The 26,037-nt window shown below is 45.3% G+C and overlaps 1 protein-coding gene across 1 annotated transcript in view; it reads right to left on the reverse strand.

Annotated features, from left to right (window-relative positions):
- Positions 1 to 26,037, reverse strand: part of LOC119432340 (vitellogenin-6-like) — a 37,798-nt gene that overhangs the window by 5,978 nt on the left and 5,783 nt on the right. Inside the window, 19 exon segments of the mRNA XM_037699506.2 lie at positions 232 to 474; positions 1,109 to 1,243; positions 2,648 to 2,833; positions 2,835 to 2,912; positions 3,941 to 4,150; positions 8,288 to 8,391; positions 8,394 to 8,590; positions 10,029 to 10,248; positions 10,942 to 11,065; positions 13,299 to 13,573; positions 13,966 to 14,072; positions 15,165 to 15,382; positions 16,602 to 16,802; positions 18,051 to 18,215; positions 20,119 to 20,287; positions 20,546 to 20,742; positions 21,954 to 22,137; positions 23,523 to 23,662; positions 24,339 to 24,506. Coding sequence (XP_037555434.1) covers positions 232 to 474; positions 1,109 to 1,243; positions 2,648 to 2,833; positions 2,835 to 2,912; positions 3,941 to 4,150; positions 8,288 to 8,391; positions 8,394 to 8,590; positions 10,029 to 10,248; positions 10,942 to 11,065; positions 13,299 to 13,573; positions 13,966 to 14,072; positions 15,165 to 15,382; positions 16,602 to 16,802; positions 18,051 to 18,215; positions 20,119 to 20,287; positions 20,546 to 20,742; positions 21,954 to 22,137; positions 23,523 to 23,662; positions 24,339 to 24,506 — 3,321 coding nt within the window.

A 26,037-nucleotide genomic window follows, 5' to 3' on the forward strand; every position in this document is an offset into this window, starting at 1 on the left:
AGATAAAGAGAACTACATATTGCTTGTTGGCCCCGACTGGCACCTTGTTTCACACATGGTGCCAGCCTAGAGTACGCTTCACCACATTACACCCCACACTCTTCCGCTTTGCACCCTTTCTAGCTATCTACGGTTAAAACTGCGACCAACCATGCGTTAAAGGATAACGAGTTGATTCGTTGAAGGTTTGCATTGCCTGAGAGAATCTAACGCTTAGAAATGTATACTCACGGACTTGTAGTTCTTCCACTCTACGTCTGCGGTGAACTTGCCCATGCGACTGGAGTAACGGAGCAGTCTGTAGCAGTAGTGGCTGAACGGGAGACCGTTCTTTTGCGTATGGTGGCACTTGTTAGCGAGCCAGTGGAGGAATGTGGGGCTGAACCTGTTCCTGCCGACTGCCTTGCCTTCTGCCGCGGCAGCCAACTGCTGTTCGTCCTCGTCGGTGTGCGTGAACTTGCCGTTAATTGTGATCTGTTCGGAGAAAGGAGTACAAAGTTACGAAGCATCTCTGCGACTTACATAGAAAGTGAAGTCGCGGATAGTTGTTTCGATGAGTGGACTGCAGTGAGCTACGATTGTTTCACACAAGATTAAGCAATGTTTCAATCTGACTTTTTCTTCTCAGCAACATCGATGTCGTAGTTTAAAATGGTGCTCTTTTAGAGCTCTATTTGGTTTTTCAAGGCGGAATAAAGGCAGGATGTTATTGGTAAAAAATGTTTGTCCGGTTATATAGCTGCGTTTGTCAAGTTTAGTGGCGTGGTGCTGGTTCTTTGGCAGTTACAACTTAGTGATTCAATTCGACGAACACTGACTGGTCGTCTCCAGGGATGTTATTTATTGTTTCAAATTCGAAGCATTCTTCTCCGAGTGAAGCCAGTTTCCTTGTATCTCGTCTCGCCGTTGTCACGGGCAAACGGAGCTGACAACTGCGGCCATTCTCCATCAAGGACGGGAAGTGGCTCATGGCTAGACTAATCGGTCAAGCGCGTTGAGTGCAGCGGTAGCTTTTTTTTTGTCGTATTTCGATCACGCTCACAGTGGCCCAGTGACCTCAGCCACCGGTTCAGGTTTTATCCTGGTCGGGGTGAATCAGTAAACTTACACTCGACCCGGCTTCGCAGGTGCTTCCGTAGTGGACGTCAAGGTGGGCGTCGACGTGTTGCCCCGCGTAGAACGTAGCGAAATTAGTTACGCTCCAGTCGGGCTTGGGGAACTTCGCCGATGCGTCCAGACAGATCTAAAGAAGTTAGGGGGAAAGAAAACAAACATAATTTGTTTCTCCACTCAGATCCCCTCCACCCCTCCCCCTTCTCCACATACTCCGGGCTTAGATAATTAGGTTTAATACGGCGATCGGTGTATGAGGTTAGGAACACGTTCCTTCCGCAGCAACATTTCAGTTATGTATAGAATAGAGCGCTATGAGTTATGTAAAGAATACTGAATAACATGAAAAAATTAAATGAAAAAAAATGTTGAATGACGTGATGTTCCACTAATGTGCGAAGTGGACGATCAAAACGAATGAAATCAAAGTTAGAATGCATGTACACTAAGTGAAACGTAAAAATAAATAATAAAATACTCTAAAGTTCAAACGTTTGTACAATATGAGTATTTTGAAGGCATGACCATAAAGAACAAGAAAAAATTCCGCACAGCACATAATGCACTCTTTGCCATGCCTGGAGACTAACTCGTCGTCCCGCTTATTTATTGTTTAAATATTTTTTTGCTGAGAGAAATGCTACGGCAAACGGCCCAAACATTCTTCGGCGAGGACCTCTTTGAGAATTCTACATGACGACATAGTCGTGATGCAGTAAATTCATAGCAGAAGCAAACTTAATATACAGGGTGTTTCAGCGAACACTTTCAAAAATTCTTAAAGTTTACCTGTGGCAGATAGCCCAATTCTAGTTAATGAGCCGGTCTACTCGAAGCGGCGGACATTACTTGCGCAAAAAAGTTGAAATGCATGATTGAATAATTATTAAAAAGTCACTAATTAATTTTTAACTAATTACCTGATGGCCCATATTGCAACCTACAAATTGTAGCCGTGGAGATCACAAGACGGATCCACTTGGACCGAATTGTCGGGATGACACCAGTTTCTGGATGACAATTCCCGAACTTTGCGGAGAAATGCATTGGCGTTCCAGTTAATTTTGTGCTTCAATGCATAAAGCGACGTTTTCTTCAGAAACCGTGGAATGCCGCAGTGACAGAAAAAGTGTCAGCACTTGTCAGATTTTTCATTTCGTTTACACATCATCAGCGTTTGCTATATAGAACTCACTGGCGCTGCGTTAATCTAACAGTTAGTAACTTCAGCAACTGCTTCGATTAGTAGATTCAAAACAGATTGTTTTGTAAACTGCCAGTCACACTTGGACAGGGTCTTGAATACCACAATTCATGATGTAAAATACTAAGGCGACAATGAAAACTGAGTAGAAATAAACAGGGTCCATGAAAACTAAGCGCTTGTATTCTTTTCTACATTTTTATCGAGTGCGCTGTAACAGAGCGTGAGCTCATTTATGGTACTTCTTAGTTTTACTAGTGTCTGCTGGAAAAGTGTACCGTTCAGTGCGCGTAAGGAAAGCCGCGATACCCATAGCCTTGCAGGGCTTACCTTCAGTCCTTCGGTGTCAGCGTGGCTGAACGGTGTCCTTTCGTAGAAGAACTGCAACTTGTGGTTGAAGAGGTCATGGTTGAAAGAGTAGCGCAACTCGGCGGCCACCTTTCGCTCCTTGGTCTCACCCTTGAAGTTGACGTCGAGTCTGAGCACGTGGGTGGAAGGCACCTCGGGATCGTCGGCCGATTTGGTCGTGGACGTTGAAGTGGCTGTGCCGTTCGTCGTCGGGCTCCAAGAACTTGTACGAAATGTCGATGTCCAGCTAAACGAGAGATTCAAGAAGAGCTGCCTTTAAACGTGGTTTACCGTGGGTGAGCTGGACATGAGTGCGTGCTGATTAGGCTAGGCAAGTTGGCGCTAAATCTAGCCCCGATTTTCTTTCTTTGTTTCGGTTATGTGTTAATTTGCCGAAGACCCATTTGCAAAATTATCCTGAAGGCACTCAGCTTAAGGCTTACATTTCTCTGACCAGGCAGGCACACTCTTACAGCTGCAATAGAACAAAGCAGAAAAAGGCGCCTTATATAGACTACACACTGACACGCTAACAAATGTTTTGAAGCATTTTATGTTACAATGGGCATCTCACATTAATAAAACAGTAAGTAGTCATTTTAGGTCCGTTTTAGAATCTCTGATTTTGCATTCTAGAAAATAACAGTTACAAAAGAAAAACATGCGATCTTTGAGGCAGCGTACTTGAAAAGCGTTCTTTTGATCTCCCTGCGTGTTGCTGTAACGTTGTTTACTTATGAAGGTTCTCCTCATTTTATATTGAGTAGTCTTATATGAACGCTTAAATTTAAAAGGGTGATCCGCTTGTTTGATGTTGTCGTATGGTCTTCTAACTCTCATGACCTTTTAGTACGCTCCAATCACGTGGCGAACAGATCACACTCAAGGCAAAGATCAATCTGAAGATGAGTCCCCACAAGCGATGAATACGAAGAACCCGATGTGAGGATCAGGTGCAGCCGATGGAGAAGTGCCTAGGAAATGCCCACATAACATATATTTGGCACTCAATTTGATAAAATCGTCGTCGTGTTTGTTGTGTTCGGGATCTGATGGAGGCTTTGCATGTTTACGCAGCAGAAAATATTTCCCATGAAGTTTCTGTTCCTTATTGGGCCAGTTTTTTAAAATGAATTTTAAGACCTCTTGGGCTGCAGAATAATGAGTAAAATCAAGGTGCGTTTTGTGTTGAAAAGGGCTAGTGATTTCTGTTTTGGTCTTTCTCATGCCTAACATGTCCCCTCTGCATTTAAGGGTGGCTTTGTATAAACTCACTTCCTTGGTGGCATCTTGGGTAGCGGGGAGGGCGTAGATCTTGATGTCACGTGGGTGCCAGCGAGGATTGACGGCCATGTAGTAGAATCGCTCCCGGCACGACATCTCGTGGTAGACCTCGCGCACAGCCCGGTGCAGGCCCTTGCTGATCAAGTGGCCCTTGACGTTCAGGTTTACGCCAAAGGTGTCGTCGAAGTAGTGGCGGTCGAACTGCGCATGAAGCCAAATAATTGTTATTAAATAAGCGATACCTTAGTAGTGGGAAATATTACGTGGAGATTTCTGGCTGCTGTAAAATTACTAGTGTTAAAGGCTGCAAATATGAATCTCGAGAAGTTGCCGCCCTTAAAGGCACCTGAACATTCACCCGCGAGGATGTTTTCGTTTATACATAGTTTACTCGATCGTTTTCAATGGAACCCTTTTGGAGATCATGCCATACTTTTCTCATTTGAAACAGCGTGAGAGAACTAGGCAGACAGAAGTAGGTAAAAGCTTGCAAGCTATAAGCTAACACTACGGCATGCAGAAAAATTGTGGTCATCTGCTTATAACGTCTGTACCTGCGCGCTTTTTTGAGCATACAATTATGGCCACCATATTAAGAATATCGGACATCTAGCAGATTTATGCGTCCTATGATTCAGCATATACCAGTCAGTGGCAGATCTTTAATGCTGCCGCCCCGAATCCCAGGCAATATCCTGCTAGAACGCAAGGACTTAGCAAACATTCGAAGGCACTGTTTAAGTCCCGGCTTTTTTTATAGTTACAAAGCCTAGCATTTGCCTCGATCGCACGGACCCATTCATATATGTATTTGTTTCCCCACGCTCTTATTTACTTTTAATCCCCGTGGCCCCTTCCTAATTGCAGGGTAGCTAACCAAAACTTAGGCCTGCCGCGTTAACTGCCTTGCCTTTCTACGCATTCTTTCTCTCTCTCTTTCTAGCATACTACTCGCTGCCATTAACACCTACCGTCGCACATTTGTCTAGTGCCTGACCTGCGCCGGAATGCTATGGCATTAAAGCAGGCAAGCACTGCCTGTCCAAGCGCTCTCTGACTCCGCCATGCCGTCACCTGTTGATCGCAGGATCCGAAGCGTTACCCGGCTTTTCTCTAAACCGTTATCGAAGTAATTTTCCGTGCACTGTGGTGTTTATCTTAAACCAATTCCTGAACTCCCTTTCACATTTGAGCCATGCTAGCTCTTCTTTTCTCTCAGCGATCGTTCAGACGCAAGAAGTGCTTGAAGGCCGTCCCGGTACACTTGAGCGACTGTAATGCGTTAGCATTGAGCCTCTCTATCATTCGCTGATCATCCCGAGATGTCTGCGTTAAACTGCTCCTCACATCTGTGAGTTCACGCGAAGTTTATCCTTCTCTTCCTACTTCCTATCAACTTATAATTTCTCCTTCCTTCTTCTATCTCTTATATCTATCCATTCTACGATGATATTTTTATTGCGATGTCATTATAGGCGAAACTCACACACTTCTAAGTATCCGGTATCTGACAGAAAATGTGGGCCTACCCTGAAGGCAGTGCACTCCAATACAGCGTCTCTACGCGCTAGCTGTCACGAAAAAAAAAATGGCACGTGACTTATGCGCCAAACTTTTCAGAGAGAGTTTAGTGCGAGAGAATCATGCGTGCGATCGTGGCCTAATGGTTAGAGCATTAGGCTGCCTTGGTGCAAGACAGAGGTTCGATGCCACAGTCGGTTGCACATTTCTTTATAGTGCATTATTTTCCACTTTGGAGGTTTCGGACAGAGGACTCAGGGTGTGTTGAGCGATCCCGTGAGCGTCTCACAGGGTGCTATAAATCTGAAGTCTGTAAGAGATAAGAGGTATAGGAAACGTCCCTTAGATAAATTGGAGTGCACACGGTAGCCCGTGACGCAGGCGTGTAGTGCTGGTTGGATGTCACAATAATGACAATCTAAGTATGATATCGCACACTTAGCGACTGAGCAAGGCTAAGTTCTGGTCTAGATTTCTTTTTTGCCCATGCCTGACCGTGAGCGAATATGCTCTATTCTCTATTCTCTTATGTGATTCTAGATATGCACCGCCATTGTTACGAACCGCATTAAAACCATGGAGAGGACACACACCATCTACTGGTGCCAGTTTCGTCCTGGCTAGGCCGTTACACTGCCTCTGGCATAAGACAAGTTTCCTAATGTGTCGATGACTTGAAATTGTGACCCATCAAGTGAGCTGTACAAAGCTAAAGTATAAAAACATTCACTTTGACACTGCAGTGCTCTGTGCTGTTTCTGTTGCTGTCATAATTGATAGTGGTCTTTTAATTTTAAATAAAAATTTTTGTGTGAACACCACTGGCCTCCAAAGAAACGTTACTCCAACTCAAGCAATTTTAAGCTTGATATGTTTTGAAGAGGGGGGAAGGTTCTGTAGCAAGGATTTGGCCACCAGTTATCTCGTTTAGAATGTGACATGCAGGAGACAACTGGACAGAATAGCCTCGAGCGAAATCTTCACAAGTGGCTTAAGAATGTGCAACTTAAAAGCCAACGCTGTCCTAAGCTGCCTTGGTCTATCTAGTTCTTACGCGCAGTTCGCAATATGGATCAATGCCAATTCGCCCTACTTTCAATACTTCTGCATTTCTTGAACTGGAGACTAGTTGGTTTATAATCACGAACTTACAGCTCACGAAAACAGGACGATCCTGCGATACAAATTCTTGAACAGAAAGTCGCACGCCATCTACACTGAGGACAAACGTTCTTATGCGTTGCCCAACTAAAAAAAATGACAGCAAGAAAGCGAGGAGCTGCTTTAAAGAAACGCCCCAGATAACGATGAAAGATTATGAGGGTCATGCTGGCGATGTTTTCTGTTACTTCACAGCCATGAAGTGCAGTCATGGTATTGCAGTAACCGCGATTGAAGGATGTTCGATCCTCGCACCGTATCTTTGAGGTGCGAGGATCGAGCTCTGTGGACATTGCTGCTGCGTGCGCTCCTTGCGAGAAAAAAAAATGATCACACGATGGTTACGAGTGTGCAACCCCTATGTTTAAGCCTTAGCTGTGGTGCGGGCTAGCCGTTTTCGCAACCGGTGTTTAGTTCGCCGAATCGCTTGGAGGTCTGAAGGTACTGATTCCTCCATGATAATATACTGTACATGATGTTCTCCAGCGTAGTAGTTTAAACTGCTACGCTTCTCTTCGACGCTCGAGTGCTCACAGAGTGCTAAGCATACGCTGACGCAAACGTGAGCGCAGTGGCGCGCTGTGACAGCCAGGGACGCGGGGGGCAAACGCTCGTGCCGCCACCGACTCACGAAGGGAAAGGCCTGACCGCGCCGCGGCAAGGCTTCCACAATACTGCGGGCGCAATAGTTGGGTTCTGCCGCCCGTGATGCACGGAGGACAGCACCTGGTGGCGGTATCAAAGGAACCAAGCTTTGCATCAGGGGTCAGAACTCCCCTCATTGATTGGTGGAAGCGCATGCGGCAGCGTGTGCGCTTGCGAAAATCTGTGCAGCGGATGGCGACGGACGACGCAAGACTGACGGATGAGCCAAGGAAGGCCAACGCTTAAAACTATTATTGCGATAGCAATTATATGGAAACTTAAGCGGATTTCTGCCGTCGGCGTCGCCGTCGCTGTGAGGTTCTGTATAAAATCCAAGGGTGATAAAATCGTGCTTTCACGGAGAGCGAACGCACGGCGGAGAGTTAACGCGACTTCCGGCGCGTGAGAGGCGTTGGGGGTATGGGAGGGAGGGAGGGAGGGAGGGAAGGGGGCCACGCTGTGCTGCTGGCTCCAAATGTGGATCTTGCAACCGGGCGCAAGGGGAACTGGCGACGCAATCTCCCACGCGAAAGGACCAAAGCGAGAAGGCAGCACGGAAGGGAGGAGGGGGGGGAGGAGTGGGGGGCTTCTACTCTGCCAATAAATGAGTTCTTGTACTTTGCGTCGGTACGGGCTGTCGGTGTTGTCGCGCGCACCGTATCTTGAAAGCGATCTCCACATGGCTCTGAGCTTTGAATGCGCTGTAATTTCGCCGCTCAGTTTACATTGAAGCGATAGACCGCGCGAACCTTCGCTCGCTGCAGCTGCCGCGGTGCCCCTACGCCAGCGTTCTGACAGTGGTTGTCTGCGGTCATCGAATGTGATCTATTCATGTTTGTTTGTGCGCACTGAAACCATGCTTGTTAATTCAGTTAGTAAGCGGATGTGTCAAGTTTATGTAGCCGATAAAACTACTATCCCTACTCCTTATAGCTCTCTACTAACTTGCTATCGGAATTGATGCTTCGCCTATCGGGCGAAACTGCGACATTTTTTCAATGCATGCTTTACCTCGGTCAGTTCTTCAGGTCGGTAGAGAGGTTTCACCAGCTTGTGGAACTCAGTCTGTGCGTGTGATGGGTCCGCGTGAGTGTCGAAGGGCATGGCGAATGTAATGGCTGGAAGTTGTGGTTGACAACGTTCCAGGGCAGGTGCACAGGCCGGTGCAGGCTCAGCTTGCCCTCGAGTGGTGCCAGGGTCACCTTGAGGTCGAGCGGCCAGGAGACGACTGTCCTGGCACCATAGCCCGTTCCGAGCCCCAGCTTGGTGAACTCCGCCGTGAAGCCAAACATCTGGTAAGACGCGACGTCGTATCTGTTCGAGTGGCGAGGGAAATGAAAAAAAAAAAGAAGAAACGAGATTAATGTTTGGTGCGGTTACGAAAAATTATGTACAACAAATTTCACGGAATTAATAATTTTATGTGCCCATGCAGGTTCTCCGCTGGTTTCGTTTTAGATATACCCCGTGCAATATGGAAGGCAACGCCGCGGAACTCTTTAGTTAAGGTGTCATTAGCTATTCGGCAGCTATGCCGAACATGAGAGAATTCTACACGAAAGCCACTTGACCCATGCTCAAGTTCGAGTCATGGGTAATTACGAGTAATCAGCAGTTATGTTACGAGTAGTAGCTGCTCTGAGAAACATTCGGTGTTTTCCCAGTTATATTGCAGACCGGTATATATTCGCAATCTTTGGGCGCAACATTCGACTAAGACCGGTCAAACTCGGATCATGGCTCGCATATATGCTAGGCCTTTTAATCAAAACTGTGGCAGCGGCATTCATCTCACGATGGATGCTGACGGTAAATCGATTATAATTGAAGCAATGCAGTGACACAGAATATTGCCACCGCAGACACGTGTTATGCAAAAGTGTGTATCCAGCAGGGTTCCTCTTTCGCGCTTCAGGATGGATGAATGGATGGATACTATGAGCGTCTCCTTGGAAAAGGGGGGTGGATTGCGCCACCAAGCTCTTGTTATTATTTTGCCTAATGTGCTGCCTATATTTTTAAGAAAACACACAGATACAAAGAATTCCCAGCATCAAACTTTTTAACCTTTACTGGGAACTCTGTATTTGTCCGCCTACTCTCTCTCTCTCTCTGGACATGGTGCGCCCTCTAGCGGCCCCACCGCAAAGTCCGCGTGGTTCGCGTATGTGCATATAAAATCTGAAAAATTGCGGTTTCGATTCCGCCACGTACCGCAAAACTTCTCAATCATTTTTTTTTGTCATTGAAGTTGCCCATACCCGATGGCACCTACCCGGTACCCAAGTTTGTTGGACAGTTATTTTCGAACCCGGTTCCTTCAGCACAGCAGCCTAGTTCCATACCCATCAGACTATTCACTATCCAGGGACCCAGGCTGGCGGGACAACGGTTAGATGGACTGACCGACAGGCTGGTAGGCCCCGGAAAGTCTGTGAAGTAATTGAAGAATGGCTAATCGCATTAAAGCCTGCCAATAGTGGCGCTGATGCAGAATGGTGTTATTTTGTATCTTTAGGCTACATTGGCCGACTATAAAGATTATAATTGACAGAAACGCAGCCATGAGTGCGGACGGGCGCATTCTTCAGCGCCTTCATTGTGGCTTCCTTACAATGGAATGCCACAGTTATTTACGGGCGTATTGTGACAGAAAGTGGGTTGCAGGGCCACAAACGTTTACGCATTACACACTCGTCAGGGGGCGGAATCAAGCCCGCGTGACCTTTGGCTTAGCAGCAGAAGTACTCACAGGTAGTGGCGCTTGATGTCCAAGTTGAGCTCTGCGTTGTCGCCGTGGGTGAGAGCCATCTTCTCTCGCTTTCCGTAGATAAACTCAGCCTGCTTGAAGTCGAAGATGACTGGCAAGCCCAACTCGCTTGGCATCAACACAGTTACGTCCTTAGTCAAGTAGAAATACTTCTTGCGGACTTCAGCGCCCAACAACTTCTGAACGGTCTCCTCTGGTTTGTCTGAAGGAGCGTGCAGTGGGAATTAACATGGTAGATATTAGATTCAACTGGTGTAGCACTGTGAAATTTCCATTTTCAAGTATGTCTTGCAAAGGAGAGCGCAGAAGAGGTACGGAAAGAAAGAGACTGCACAGGAAAGACGCCCCCCTTCGCCAGATATGGCGAACGAACCAGCCCAACAACTTCCAATTCTGATGATATATGAGTAACGTATCTCCCGGACTATGGTGGGCGTACTGCAGGTGTTTAGGTGCTGATTTATGTGCTCTAGGTCGTTTATATGGGCATACTTAAGCAAACTAGGCTTTCGAAGACCGCACATTCTAACCTGACTGGTCTGGGGCAATTCTGAATATCAGGGCGTATCATGGGTATCTTTGGAGCATATCATTTTCCCAAATAGTAATCGTTGTCTGTCTTGGTTACGTATCCTTTCGTGAAAGCTTTCCGCTTGCTGATCTTGCTGTCAGTAGTGCTACGTCACGCTGAAAATTCACATGCCGTTCGCGACCTGTAATTACCGAGTGTCCAGCATTAAAAACAAGAAATGCATGCAAGATAAATAACAATATTTGTTTTCGGACAAGAACAGCCCATAAGAGTGCTAACTTTTCTTTTAGTGCATAATACAAACCTACTCATGCCTCAATTGCATACTGTCACATATTGCAAATTGATAGTGAAACTGCCAACCTTTTTTCTGCTGCAGTGTGGCCAAGAAGTTCTCGTCGATGCTGTAAGTATCGACGGTCTTTCCAAAGATGGACAGGCTTAGACGTGCGTACATCGGGTCGTACTCTCGGTCGGTGATGTGCAGCTGCGCATTACAAAGAAGATGATAAAACTCACGTTTAACTGGGCGAAGTTGAGAATGTGATGACACGGAGAGAATTGAGAGTTCGCACATTTCCTGCTGTTTCATGCATATACTCGAGTATAATCAACGTCTGTCCTCGTCCACTGGTACTAAATATGCTATCAAAGTCGAGAAGAAAAAGTGTTATCGCACGCTGTTATATCTGAAACTTCTGAAATAATTCACTTCTGAAATATCTTTCAGAAGTTAATGAATAAGTAGGTAAATAAACGGAATGACAGCGGTAATGTCCGCAGATATTTGCTCTAGTGATTTCGACACATCTGCGAGAAGCCTGAAACGAGCCATCCTCCAATTGAGGTCTGAAGGGACAAAATGTGGCTACCCAACACTTTCAATTTGTAATGCAGGTGTTGAAATGTCTGGGCGCAACTGAACAGACCAACAATACATGTACCATATCTTGGTCTGCCCAGTCATAAACACAAGACAGTGAATTCACAATAGAAGCTGTTTATCAAGAATATAATTTGTGTTAACTGCATTAAAAATGGGATTTTAACCCGCACTGCTGAAAGTAAGGGCTTCTGGGGAAAATTATAAGTGAAAACATAGTGCATTTCAGTGCAATGTTACAGACAGATATCAAGCCTGATTGCCGATTGGTATATGGTATAATGACCACTGACTGTCTTCATGTGTGGGTGTGGGCTAAATTTAATAACAGTTCCGTCATACATTGTTCGCGTCAAAAAAAGTTGGAAGTTTACGAAACGAAGAAATTTTGCGTTGTCTCAACAAAATTGGCCTTGTTGCAACACCTAGAATTATGCTATTAAAGACAGAAATTGCACACGCTGGTAGGAAATCACTTATTTTGTGACAACATGATGGCAGGTGGCGATGCGGGAATGCGTTTCGTACGGCACAAATGAAATGCGTGACGACAGCTGCAGGTCCCGAAACGCAACAAATGATTCACTCGTCCCGGTAGGACTGGCTTTCTGGTGACACCCGTCGGCGCTACCATAGACATTAGTGCCACTATGACACAGTCGTGCTTGCTTTGGCGACAGTGAGACATATCACATCCAAAAACTAATCGGCTCCTTTAATTTATCTGTTGATGTGTGAATGTTTACTTAAAAAAAAACACCGCATATCCACGGGGTGAATGATGATGAGTGGGCGAAGCTCCGGAGGGAATCATCGGTAAACCGTGAATCATCCGTGTAATTCGCCCAGTCTCGCCGCACTAAATAGAACGATTGACTTCCACCAATGACACGCGCCATATGTGACGTCATTCCTATTTTATAACAGCGCCCTTCATTATAATTGCACCATCTCCCGCTTAAGGGGACGCTAGCACAAACGCGTTAGAAACGTGCAGTACTCTCTAGTAAGGGGGAGAGGCCACAGCGTCTTACGCAGCCGTTTACACATGCCGGAACGTGCACCGCGTTTGCCGACGCCATCACATGACTGCTGAGAGAGTATAACCCCCGTATTCATAAACGCTCCTCGACTTGAACTTGCCACCGCCTTCAACGCGTTTCGAACGCGCTACCCAAGGCGGTGGCAAGTCAAGTCGAGGAGCGTTTATGAATATGGGGGTAAGGCGGAGAGGCCACAGCGTCTTACACCAGCTTCTTACACGGGCCGTAACGCGGTAGCACAAACGCGTTAGAAACGCGCAGTCTTTCGTTAATGTTGGGTATTTATTGTCATCGTGGTGCGTGTGTCCATGTGCGCTTCGTGGCATAGTGGTTAGCGCCGCGCGTTCGGAAGCGAGGGGTCCCTGGTTCGATTCCGCGCTACGGACACAACTTTCGGAATTTTTTTTTTCATAAAAGTAGACGTGGCTACCTACTGCGACGACGACGACTTCTACTACTACTACTACTACTACATACTACAGAGGAGGGACAGACCTACACCCTAAGGAGCTTCGCCCCTAAAACTTTGGCTTCGTCGCTTCAGCGCATCCTGGCAGACCTCAAATGCTGTGCGAGACATCAATTCAGCGTTGCTACAAACCCGAACAGGCTCCAATGACGATCACGATGCCAGATTGTCACTACAAGACACGCGTATTACAGTAATACAACCCTAGCACTGCCACAGCCCTATACGAAACTAGCAACACAATATTCCATCCGTTTTTGATTAGGCACCTCATATATACAAGATTTGTCCCGTTGATAATCAGTTAGTGGCTTAAAGCACTCACGGCTTCATCGATCTCCTTTCGCTCCTTAGCCGATGCATCACGCGGGATGCGGCGACGGCCCATGAAATTCCAAAGGTTCTTCGTGGATCCGGGCTGTGGGCCCAGCATGTGATTGAGGAACTTGTCGAGGCCCCAGCTCTCGAACTCGAGGGTGAGCGTGTCAAAGTTGTGGCCAGCCTTGTAGTCTCTCAGCATAATATACATGTTCCGGGGCAGGTAGCTGTCGTGCGAGCGGAGCAACACCGATGACGTCATGCCACCGTAGTCGTATTTGGCTGCATCGAAAAATTCCGTTATGGAAGCGTCGCAGCCCCGATCTTTCGGTCTTGCAGGCGACTAAAGCGTAGCACAGAAAGACGTCTGCCCAGCGGTTACTTGTTCCTTATTTCGCCAGTACGCTTATGCTTATTCAATGGGCAAAAAAGTAATGCTTCTTAAAAAAAAGTGGTGGCCCATGCGGAAATTGTATTTGCCCTCAGGCTACTGCGAAATGTTTAATCGATTGTAAAGAACTCGTTCTATGTGCGTACGTGTAGAAGCTTATGAGCAGTCTTTCAAGTGTAGCACAGTAGCACAAATAGTAGAATAGTAGCATAAAGTTATCTATCGAAATTATCAGAGGTTTTTCAGGAAAGAACAGCTTTTTGACATGCTGAAGTAAGCTTACGGCTGTATGTGGAAGAGATGAGTAGGTGAGACGAAGCCTTGTCTACGGGCCTCCTGAACCTCGTGTCGTGGTCCCATTCTGGCAGCACGTAGCGCATCTGCTGGGCACTGCGGAAGAGAGGTTAGAGCGAACATTTAATTGAACGTGGCTTTTTCGCGTGAAGAGTCATTTGTAGGCTTATAAATACAAGGCATGAGTGTGTGCTCTTATCTATAAGCTCATTATTTGGAAGTGTCCTGATCGTGAAAGGTTCTGGAGCACAGGTTTGCATCGACGTTTGCCCTCTAAGGTCACCTGTCTAAACTTGACCGTACAATCACGGTACTATTCAGTTGAAATATTATTCTGGATATTCGTGTTATATAAAATTGTGGAAACATTTTGAATAGTTACAGCGAATACGAATATTAATTGTACGATATTCTATTGCTACTCCAAAATTTTCAAATATTCACGCGCGCCTAGTCGTCTGTTTTCTTCGCTGCAATCTACATTGGTGTTTCCTACCTAGAAACGTTTCATGCAGTAACCAAGAATTTTATACACAACCACTGAGAAATTGACGGCTACTTAATTCATAGTCATCATATTCATTATAAAATGGTCTTATTCCACTGCTGGGTGAAGGTATAGAGCTCCCTTATTACCAAAGTTCAATGTTAGTTACCTATCCAGCAGCACACCACCTTTGTCTCTGCCCTCTTGAAGTGCTACTCTTGACAGTAATGTCAACTAGACTGATTATTCCCTCTTTTTCTCAAATCCACACCGCGTCTCGAAATCCTGACGTTATATGTATCACATCCCAGTTCGTCGCTCGTTGCGTGCTCCTCGACGTGTTGTATAGTTTCTTCGTGGTCCTTCAAGTCTCGGTCGCATGAATTCGTAATGGCAGGATAGTTACTTTTCAAAAGGTATCTGTGAGCTGTCATTCGTGACAACAAAGTGTCACCCAAATACGTTACACCAGTACAATTTTTACTTGGTGGCTAGCCCAGATGCACGAATTAGTGATACGGAAACGTCATCGTGCAAATCAATTGGTAGAATGCGAACAACATTTCGTTCTCTTGTCCCTGTTCTACTTATCGTGTCCGCACTTGCACACCGGCCTTAACGCATTATGAGTCGCTAACAACTTGTTCAGCTTCCATTCGTTCTAAACACAGGAACTATCTTCTATTCGCCCAATGACTCACAGTTCTCGATGGCAGGGGTATTTAGACTTGGCCAAGGAGCGGAATGCGCTTGACACGAACGCCACCACCTGGTCGCTGGGCTCGGTGACCATCTCGCGAGCGATGTGACGCAGTAGGTAGAGCTCGGGGTGGCTGAACAAGACGACGAGGAAAGAAGCGATACGGATCTCGCTCGGTTCGCTCGTGTTGTAGAAGACGGGCAGGGCGATAGAGTGTGCCTACGAGGAAGGCAAGAGAAAGGGGATTACGAAAAAGTTTTTCAGTGATAGGCATAGGTTCGAGTTAGCTTTAAAAAGCTTGTAATAGTCCTCCTAAGTTGAGGCTCGAAAGTCAAGAATCAGAAAAGTCAGAACAATGGGGCCTGTACTACAGACACTCTGGATATATGATGCCAAGGCTTGTACTGAAAACAAATTGATGTTCAGGCTTTAATTTGCACTTGGAACATCTGCTACCATAAAGCAAACATAAAACTACCGCTGTCTGTAGTGTCGTGTGAAATTAGGTGCTGTTTTATGGACCGCTGCTATCAGAACAACAATTTCGTGGCACGTCTACAGACCAAGAAATATCTTGAAACAGTTGCCACTTTGTAAAACGATAGGCAATGTAGTCATGAGTTTCCGATAAGGCATCATGATAGAACAGCTATAAGAACACCAAACTCAGGTGGCCCCTTTGGCTCCTCAAGTGGTGAAGGGCCTAGGGACTTGATACAGATTTGATTTGGTCAGGTTGTAGTCGTTTCTTTCTGCGTGTTAGTTGCAACGTAATAACAACCTTACCCTTTAAATTGTTATAATGATGATGTTCTGGTGTTACATTATTATGCTTGAAAGTCTACGTTGTTGGCTTCTCAATGTATACGTCTCGCTACACGCCTTGCGCAATGTAAAAATAACCCTACAATGCCAAGCACTCGAGAAAACGACATGCTGCTTGTCTAAGTGATCTTAAGGGAGTCGGCAACAGCTGGCGCTGACTTGGCTGCAGAAAAATCACCGAAGTATGCGGAAATACCGTGAAACGTATGTGGTGATATCAGCGCTGTGGTTTAGCGACATATCGTATTTATTAGATATAGGCCGATCTTTTTTTTTTCTTTGAAATAGTTACCGAGAATGAGCTATCGACTTATGTTCGTGAACAAAGCTGGTAATAGTATCAAGCTAATAGAGTTCCTTCATCGAGCACACCGTAATGTCCGTCTGGAGATTATTCAGACTGACTTTAGAAAGTGCTGCATATGCAAAGCGCTAGACGGCACCGCGGACGATGGTGTTTGGGGTGCCGAGAACGCCTGCGAAGCATCCGACGAAGATGACTTCCATTGCAGTTCCGACGAGGTCACAGTTTGTGGAATCGGAGCGCTCGAAGCATGCGCAGCTTGCATCTTCGGCGCAGCGCATGCACTAGTGTAGTAGAGTAAATACTCACCAGATCAGGGTGGTGCTTGGAGGCCTGCTTCAGCGCCCAGAGGGCGGCCATCCTCTTGGGTTCGCTCGCGTGCCACTTGGGGCAGATGAAGCGCTCCAGGTAGTGCATCGCTTTCCGTGTGCCCAGGTTGCCAGCCACACGCAGGTAGACGTTGCTCTCGAACTCGGACTCGGCGTGTGTGTCTGCCGGCGTGACTGAGTACTGCGTGGAACGAGCGGGATGATGGTTAGGAAAATGGAGGTTTCAGAACGATCCGCCAAGTGGGAGAAACTAGCTGAAAGCTGGGACAAATATTCCGACTCAGATGTGTAATTTTTCTTGATATACGGGAACCAAAGATGTAGCAATACGGGATAGAGGCCTCATTACCTGTTGTACGCAATATATAAAATTTTGGATGCTTAGAAAACGCAATGCGGCTTACGGCTACGTGAGCCTCAATGCACACGCAAAGCCATGTGGCAAAGCTATGCGCAAAATACCGATGGAGTTCTCTGCTTGTTTGTCGAGAGATATAGAGCATGTGATGCCAGCCTTATGGTAGGCACTAGGTGTACATGACGGCCACAACGTTTGCGAGATGTGGGTGTAGCGGTGTTGTGAGAAAGCTGAATATCTGCTCCGTTTTTTTCTTGCCGTAATTAAAGCAGTATGTTGGTTGAGTACCCAAGTACATGTTGCACATTCGAAATCGAGGTTGCTTGCCCAGGGTCCGAAAATGTTTTATCAGATCCTGCGCACCGTCGAGCATGTCTTACTAGCAGGGACGGCTTTAATCTTGCTATAGCGACACATGCTATGAAATGAATTAAAAAAACCTTAATCGACACGCTACGTCACCATTTCTCAGTGCGTATTAAACATTTACTGTTGTTCTCAGCTCTCCGTAATGCTTTGCTCAATGCACGCCATTATCCTATGCAATTCACCGACATAAAAAAAAAAAACATTCGGCATGCTTCGTTAAACTGACTCGCATACTGCCTCACTACTACGCTCACCCAAAATACTTACGAACTTTGTCAGTAATGCACTATCGACCAAAAAAGTTTACGGACCCAAGGATCTGACAAAAAGCTGAATATCTCCGCAGCCTCAAAACGCAGCCTGGTATTCCTATTTCCAGCCTCTACAGGTTTATGCGAACAACATTGTGATGTACGGTTTTACTGGCTACTTTTAAAGACTCCTCGGATATTTAGCGTTTTCTGAGACCCCGTGGTCTGTAATCTTTTTTGTTCTCGATAGAACGTCGGCTCAAACGTATCGAGTGGCTATGAATCAACCACCCTTTGCTAGAATGGAACTCAACAAGGGGCACAATAAAGATGCGTAAGGTAAGTCACCTTGTGCCGCCTATCCTATGCATGAAAGTCGGGAGCTGAGGGATACTACACTGACCACCCAGAATTGGACAAAGCATGCAGATCGGCCTATGTAGACACTCACGTTGAAGATGTGCGAGACGATCTCGGGGCTGCAGTAGCCATGGTCCTCCTCGTGGTCATTGTGGGCGTGCTTGCATCCCCTGCTGCTTGCGACCGTGCTGGCAGCGAATTTGCAGGTACTCCAAGTTTCTCGGTTGCTCTTGACGGCCTCGGATTTGCACGAGTCCTGCACAATGGCGGTGGCGTTTGCTGTTGTTGCTGTTTCAGGTATTGTGTTAGCTTGAAAGTGTTTGTACCGGCAGTCGCTTCGCCTGAGTTACTCCGACAAACCTGAACAACTCAAGAAAAAAAAAAAAAAAAAACTCCGAGCACTATCAAATGCCTCCCTAACGAGACAGGCAGAGAGAGGGCGTGCAAGCAGACACTACAACGAACAACGTGCAGAACACGGACGAAACGTCAACATGATACTGTACGAAGGAGCGAGGGCGTCATGTTCTTTTGCTTTGCAGTTATTTTCTGCGTCGCGTTCTGTTGGTAATGGCTAGGTAATAATCGTACTAAGAAAATGCCAAATAATGCTTCTACGTAGCGTCAGCCTATGCAGGAACTACTGTGGAGACAAAACGCCTTTAAACCTTAATGTAATGATGAAATTTTCTCCTTATTTTTGTCCAATTGCGCCATTTGGCGCACCATGGTTCTATAGAAAACGGGAGTCTGTGTATTAATCCTAGCGGGTAAGTATCGTGCCTCAGATTTGCGTACTGAAAAAAAAAATGGTGCATGCACGTTTTGCACGTCAAGTGAATGTACTTATTTGTAACTAATTAAGGTAATTATATATTATTCCTTCGATGATTCGTAAGCTTTCGCTTTCTAAAGCCAGTTTGATTATGTACGAGGAAAGTCTTTCGGGAACGCGCCGCAGATTAGTTTTGACCTGCACCAGTTTCTCGAATTTTAGGTGGAATTTTAGGTGTGGCGACACCCTAACAGTGCTCCATGTCCTCATTCAGTGCAGGGAAATGGAAAGGGAGCGTAAAAAGCACTTTCATTCTGCCTATCGTCAGCATACTCCACTCCATCCAGACTTCTTTCTTAGTAAGGAACCGCTTTTTACCATGAAAACACTTTTTAACTTTTTAGATTAAGTTAACATATTAGAAATAATTTGGCCGGGTCATGTGTAGCATAACCTTGCCTCGAGGCTATAGCCGCAATGACATAGGTTATTACAGCACGTGCCTCTCAGCCCTTCACTTCAAGAGCCCTGTGGAGGCAGCAGTGCTTGTGTATATTTTTATATCACTTCATCGTTGCGAAACTTTTATCCTTTTTTATCATGACTCATTTTCATTGTTTTGGGCGACCCGTTTTTAGGCCTCTTTACAGCCGTAGTACATCTGCATTTTAACACTTCATACATATTACCTAGACAATTCATAACCATATGTCATGGCGCTCTTTGGCCATAGCTGGCCCTTGCGCCTTTAAACACTACACATCATCATCATTACAACTGCCCATTTGCACCGCACTATAGAAGTAGTTTGCACCGTTTGGGGCGTATCTTAATTGTCCCCAAACCATAATCGTCATTAGTATTTCTTACGTTTCCTTTTGTGAAAATTATGCACTCGCTGCTTTCCTGTCGAGAATACTGTTCCACGCTGAAAACAAGCATGCATTTCGTTACTTGGAAGTGCCGGGTGCACGGCGTTAAAGAAAGGAAGGCAGCGCAAGATGGATCATAGCATCGGGACAAGACAAGCCCGAAAGGGTGCAAAACTTTTAGAGTGCATGGTCCCAATCTAACGCCGGCTCATTGGCCAGAAATAGAACACCTGCTTTTACATGCAGCAACAGAATGTCATAGGCACATAGGCACCAATGGGGAAAAAAAAGGAAGTGAAGTTAAAGGCGCCACTATCTAGCTGATATAATTTAGCACATGAGTACGTGCTACGTAGAGGCGATGAGATCTAATCTAGTAAACGTTCCGCTGAATTTACTCTTGACTTTGGCTTCATACGTGAATCGAAAACTTATTTTCGAAGGGCGTCATGCACTTCAGCTGCATGCAATGATATCTGTGTGACGGCGACTGGTACTCAATTTACACTTACGGCAATTTGGTGAATCATGGCAGTGCTGACTTCCTTCAGGTTCAGGTGGAGTTGCCCGTAGAAGCGGCGGGCGTCCACTGGTTTCAGCTCGTTATTCTTGATCAGGTTCAGGCCAAAGGTGACGTGAGGGTTCATGCCGGCCGCGGCGAGGAGGTCCAGGAACGCGTGACTACGGAACAGGATGGAGACACGAAAGGCTCGTGCAATCAAGTTTACTCAAATGTTTTCGCGACATTAACAATAACATTAACTTTCTACAAGCACGCACATGGAATGCATTTTGCGTGCCCTTGTGCGAATCTTCTCCTGCAAAAGCGTTATGTTCTCTCGAATCCACCATATTTAATGATTAGACAGTCGTCCCTGAAACGTGCTTCATAAGGTTTGGGCGTGTTGTACAGGAGCAGGATTAGACATGGTCACTTACAGGATGCTGTCCTTGAGTTCCGCCGGGGCAGAAAGCACGTGGTTCTGGTATATTTCGTTGATCTCGTCGTAGTCGAAGCTACCGAAAGAGCGGAACAGGATGATGAATAACTGGCTTCCGCTCGCCTTGTTGTCGATCTCCTTGATGTCATCGTCCGTGTACTCCAATTGCGCCAGCTGGTGCAGGCCTTCCGCGAACTGTGAAATTGGGGTAGTCATTCGAGGGATTTGTGTTAGTCTAATCTTTAAATTGAGTATTTTTTGAGAAATCAGCAAACTTACAATGTAACGGGGAGAGACAATTTAACGGTTAGGCAGGCCCCATGAAGCCGTAAATGCCTTTTAGCCGATTCTGACTCCTGGTCATGCTGGCAGGTCATGAATTGCTCTTTATTGAGGTTAAATTAGTCATTGTTTGCTGACGAGGCCTACTCTTTTTGTCTGGGTAATAGTACAGTATGCAATATAAATACCAGTGTGTTTTTTCTTGAATTAGGTAATACCCAAATAAAACAAGGCGATCTGTCGACGCTAAGGGTAACAGTTTCTTTCGACAGATTTTGGTTTTAATAAATTACGTGAATGTCTCGTGTACACACATTTGTTTCAGAGGCACGACTGATGCACTCGCATTTGCGCGTAAAAGTCACCGTTTCTAATTCACAACCACTGGCGATTTTAAACGCTTCAAGATACGAATACAAAGAGCAGGCTGTTTTTGAGCCAAATTATTGTGTAACTAAATTGGAAGCCCTGTTTCAAGAAGCCATGTGTATAGACAGCTCCGAGCACGAGATATTTGCAAACTCACACATTGCAAAACTAAGTTTGAGGCCATTTCCTTCTTTACAAGGTAGTGGGCTTAACGGGCTGTTTGGATGAAATGTTAATATTTCACTTATAGGTCCAAGTGAACGACGGATTCGTAATCGCATGGAAACGCACACTGGAAAGAATACGTGCTAGAAATCAGGTGCTAAAGCAAGGAAACGTAAAGAAAAACCAATCTTAATGCAAGCGTAAAGACGCATGGCTAACCTACACATACATAGAAAAACAGACAGTTGCCTCGTCCTGGCCAAATGCCATATCCATTAGTCAAAGGAACTGAACCAGTCGACCTGATGCAAGATTTCTCTTTCAACTCGAGGGCAAATAATACGCCTCCAACTGTGCTATTCGAAGAGGATTGGTGATTTCCCGCGGTCGTTACCCATCAAGTCGCTTTGCGGGCGAGCACCCTCTCTCTTTCTCCACTTTAGATGGAAGGCATCATCAGTATACTTTATAACGCGGTGGTTGTCGCTTTGATTCTACGCGGAGCATTTTCTTTTGCTCTCGCGGGATTAAATTGTCGAAATGCGAGCGTGATCTCAGCAGCAATTCGCGTAGGTCAAAGGCGAGCTCACTTTTTCCTTGTTGGCGTGAACCTCGAAGTGCTTGTAACCAGCATTGGGGTGCTTGAGCTCGTCGTGAGTCTGCAGGTCACCAGTCGTGTAGAGCTCCTGTGCCAGAGAGTGCTCCTTTACGGCGTCCTCGGCAAGCGCGGTTTCCGTGGTGGGGTCGTGCTCCTCCAGAAGGTCCAGGGTGTTACTGCAGATGTGCGTGACCAGTCAGAGCGTTGCGCGGTTGACCGAGACTTACTCGAAACACTTGCTTTGCACTGTCCAGCTTGCGAAAGAATCATATTTAATGTAAAGCCAAGAACTTGGCAGGCATAGGTGACTACCAACAGGTGACAGGGCGCAGTTCTTACAGCTGCGGTTTCATTAAACAGCAATTAGTAACTTTAATGCACGCGCAAGTAAAACCCTTTAGTTTGCCGTCTCAGTCCTTTATTAACATCGCTAAAAAGTGTGCTTTACATAACATATTTGCCTCTTCGCAAAGTTTGGTATTGATAACTGACAACAATATGAGGCTTACGATGTGCGTACGTGAAGATCGGTTTGATGTTTAGTAAATACAGTTGCAAGTAAAGCCCTGTCTTTCGTGTTTCTGGCTATGTGCGTCTTCAATATAGGTCGTTTCTGCACTAAAACACGTGTTTCCTGTCTGCTATAATGGGCCCAAGCGGAGGTTGAAAAGTCAAGCATTGTGCCCACATGCGATCATCTGGCTGGAAAGCTCACTTACAGCAATGCTCACTTTCTGCTTTACCTTACCATGGTTGAAAATTCAAGCAAGTTAGAGGGTTAAACCGGTTGAAGAGGTGCGTTGAATGAAGAGTTTAGTTGGTAGAAGACTTACGCCTTTGACTACTTACGCTGGGCGAAGTATTGCGTTAGAAAAGTCACTCTTGTTGATGACAAGCAGGATGTCGTAAAAAAAACTTAGCATGCACTAAGAATTAGGTCCGCTATTATAAAGCCGCTTAATATCTTTAAGATCTTAATTGAAAAAGCACCCGCCGCACATAATAGAATCCTTGGCGACCACTTTTTCTTAGTTTCGCAGCTTCTGTTTTTTTTTTTTTTTCATGTGGTGGTGCCCTTGCTCTCATACAGCAACGCAACCTTCCTTTTTTTCCCTTTTGAAACGTAAGTATCAATCATCACACACACAAAAAAATTACCTTGCGCACAGCTCACACGAAAACATGACGCCCTCTATTTAGCAAATAGGAAATGTTGCATTATGCCCGTTCCAGTTGTGGACCAGCAAGGAGTTCGTACGGCTCTATTGGTAAAGAGGCAGCCAGCAGCCTAATCAGCGTTGGAGCTCGGAACTGGCCGTACGCCCAGGGCGTCAATGAGAACGCACAAGCGGCGTTGGCGTAGAGAGCCTTCATAGTCACGCGTACGAAGGCCTCCTACGTCGGTGATGAATCATCACAAAATACAGTGATCAAACAGATCCCTAGTACTTTCCGAGCAGTTTTAGAAGTCGATTGTACGTCTTCGCTGCCTTTGATGTATCAGGTTGCTCAGATTTGCATACGTTTGCGAAGGATCTTGTTTCTCTCGAGCTCTGCTTACTTCAGTTTCACGTGAATCTTCTTGCCCTCGCCGTGAGGCTTGAACAGGTATCCAGACTCGGCCCAGGCATGCGCAATCACGTAATGCTGCGCGGTTCCTTTGAGTTCGTAATACACCTCAGATGTAGAGGAGTAGGGGTGCTGAAAAGAGAGAAAGAGAAACGCAAATATTGCAATATTGCAAGTTTAGCCGTCAGTGACGTGTCGTTTCCCAGCGAAAGAAAAGTTGAAAGCTGTTGTGGGTGTAGGGCCCACTGGGTTTAATAAAATACTCTCCAGTATTACGTAAGATTATGTTTTCACGCATTCAATTATTTGTAGGACCTGCTAAACTCGTAGTTTGAGTAGAGAGTATACAAACCTCGGAAATCACTTTAATTTTAAGCTTTTAAATTACACGAACTTATCTGACTTGTCCCTACTTTTAACAAATTTTGCAGAGCAACCTGATCGAATTTGGCAAAAAGTGGTGATATCTGAGCCTCAAGTTGTGTTCGTTCTGAACATAACTGCTAAACTTTCTTTTTGACAAAAACAGGCGTGTAATTAGACTTAGTGAACGTTGAGAAAACTCTAGGTGATCAAAATTACCCTGGAGTACACACACCACTTCGTTGTGCCTCATATTCAGATTGCAGATTTGGTAGATAAATGCCCAGAATTTAATTCTAAGGAATAACTCGGCAGCCATAAATCAATTTATCGTTGCTCTATATAACGCTTGTTTTATTTGAAAATCCGTTTGGCGGTTTATTCATCACTTGCAACACACTCGCTCAAGAAATCCGCGTCTACGCATGGTTGACGTTTTACTCACCGGTTCTTCCGACTTGCACTTGAGGCAATTCTTGGCCCCCTTCACGCCTAACTTCGCAATGTGGTGGCGGTCGCACTTCTCCAGGTTCTTAACCTTGGTCACCTCAATGTAGTCATGTTCTTCTTCATGCACGACGTACATCGTCTCGCAAGGACCGTGCAGACCATCCTGTAGGAATTAATATTGAAGGAAAACATAAGGCATTAGAAAAAAGCATAAACAGGCTAGCAATTTAACCAATGAAATGTGCTGGACGCTCAGCGCGATATCATTCAAACTGGATAACGTTTTTAATGTTATATTTCTTTTTTTACAGTCCCTGCTATTATTCATCCAAACCAGTTTCGTCGCAGTTGCTGAATGCATTTTCTCTGTTTCTCTTGTAAATGTATGTGTCGATTTGTTTGGTCTAATCACTCTTATGGGCTGTTCTTTTGTTCGAAATTTTATTTTTTGATTTATTTATCCTGTCGATCCCATCAGGGATCATAACAGAAGGGCATCTACATAGTTGTCTTACAATATAACAATAATTATTAGCACATATTTAGTTTACATACAATACATTTTTTTCTTTTACAATACAGACAATTTTTTCTTCTACTGCAAGTTCTAGCGTAGTGAACTACCTCTTCATTTCACTAGTGTAGGTAATATTATTTGGGTTTTTTCTATAACCACTGATGGCGCATCCCTCGTTGTGAGTATATGTGCCACATTTAAGATCATCCTCATCAATGGTCTTCCCTTGAAGATGACGAAAATAGGAGGCGAAAGGCGAGGAACCCAGCGCTATCTAAACCTATCCGGGAAATATAAACTATTGATAATTATTTCTTATTCCGTTGCCATTCTTTATCACAGAGGAAAAGGCTTCATGAAGCCCTGCTTGAGAAACTTGGTCTAAATTGCAGTATTGAAGTATTACTCTTTTTCGGTGTCTCGGTACTCGGTTTCTGTCACAGAGTTGTGTTGACGGAGTGAGGGATTTCATTCAAGCAACAAAACCTATACTCTGCGAATTCCCGCTTTCCTTACCATTCTTACTCTAATGATTCTAAATTCCTCTCATTCAAATATTTGCACTCAACCTTCTTATTCGTTCCTTTAAATTTAACTGTCCGTTTGTCGGCGCTGCTAAATTACGCAACACTCTTTCATTTCCCGTGACACCTTCTTATTTTCTTTTTTTAAAGCTATTAACTGAAAGTACAACTACGCTATTCTCGCACATCCCTCATGTAGCTGCATGGCCTGTTTTGAAGGCACAACAACAACAACAACAACAACCACAACAGCGGGTTTACGTTATAGAACCCCAGGTGGTCCAAATTTCCGGAGTCCCCCACTACGGCGTGCTTGATAATTAGTTCGTGGTTTTAGCAAGTAAAACCCTATAATTTAATTTATTTTAATTTGGTTTCATAGCAGTGCGAAGGAAGGGGACAAAGCAACAACTCGAACTACAAAACACTTTGGCGTTTGTGTTCTTGCTTTGTCGCGTTCTTTCGCAATAGGCCCACGTCAACGCTCTTGAAGTCATACATTTTAATTTTAGTAGGACATGTTCGGCAAGTCGGTGCTTGTTCAAGAACATCAAGCCGAGTAGCAACACAAACACGATGAATGGCACATACACATACAGTGACATGTGTCTGTGTCTCGCATTGTGGTCGTGTCACTGGGCTTGGTTATGTGC

The sequence above is a fragment of the Dermacentor silvarum genome, chromosome 11 (genome assembly GCF_013339745.2).
Source record: "Dermacentor silvarum isolate Dsil-2018 chromosome 11, BIME_Dsil_1.4, whole genome shotgun sequence".
Lineage (NCBI taxonomy): Eukaryota > Metazoa > Arthropoda > Arachnida > Ixodida > Ixodidae > Dermacentor > Dermacentor silvarum.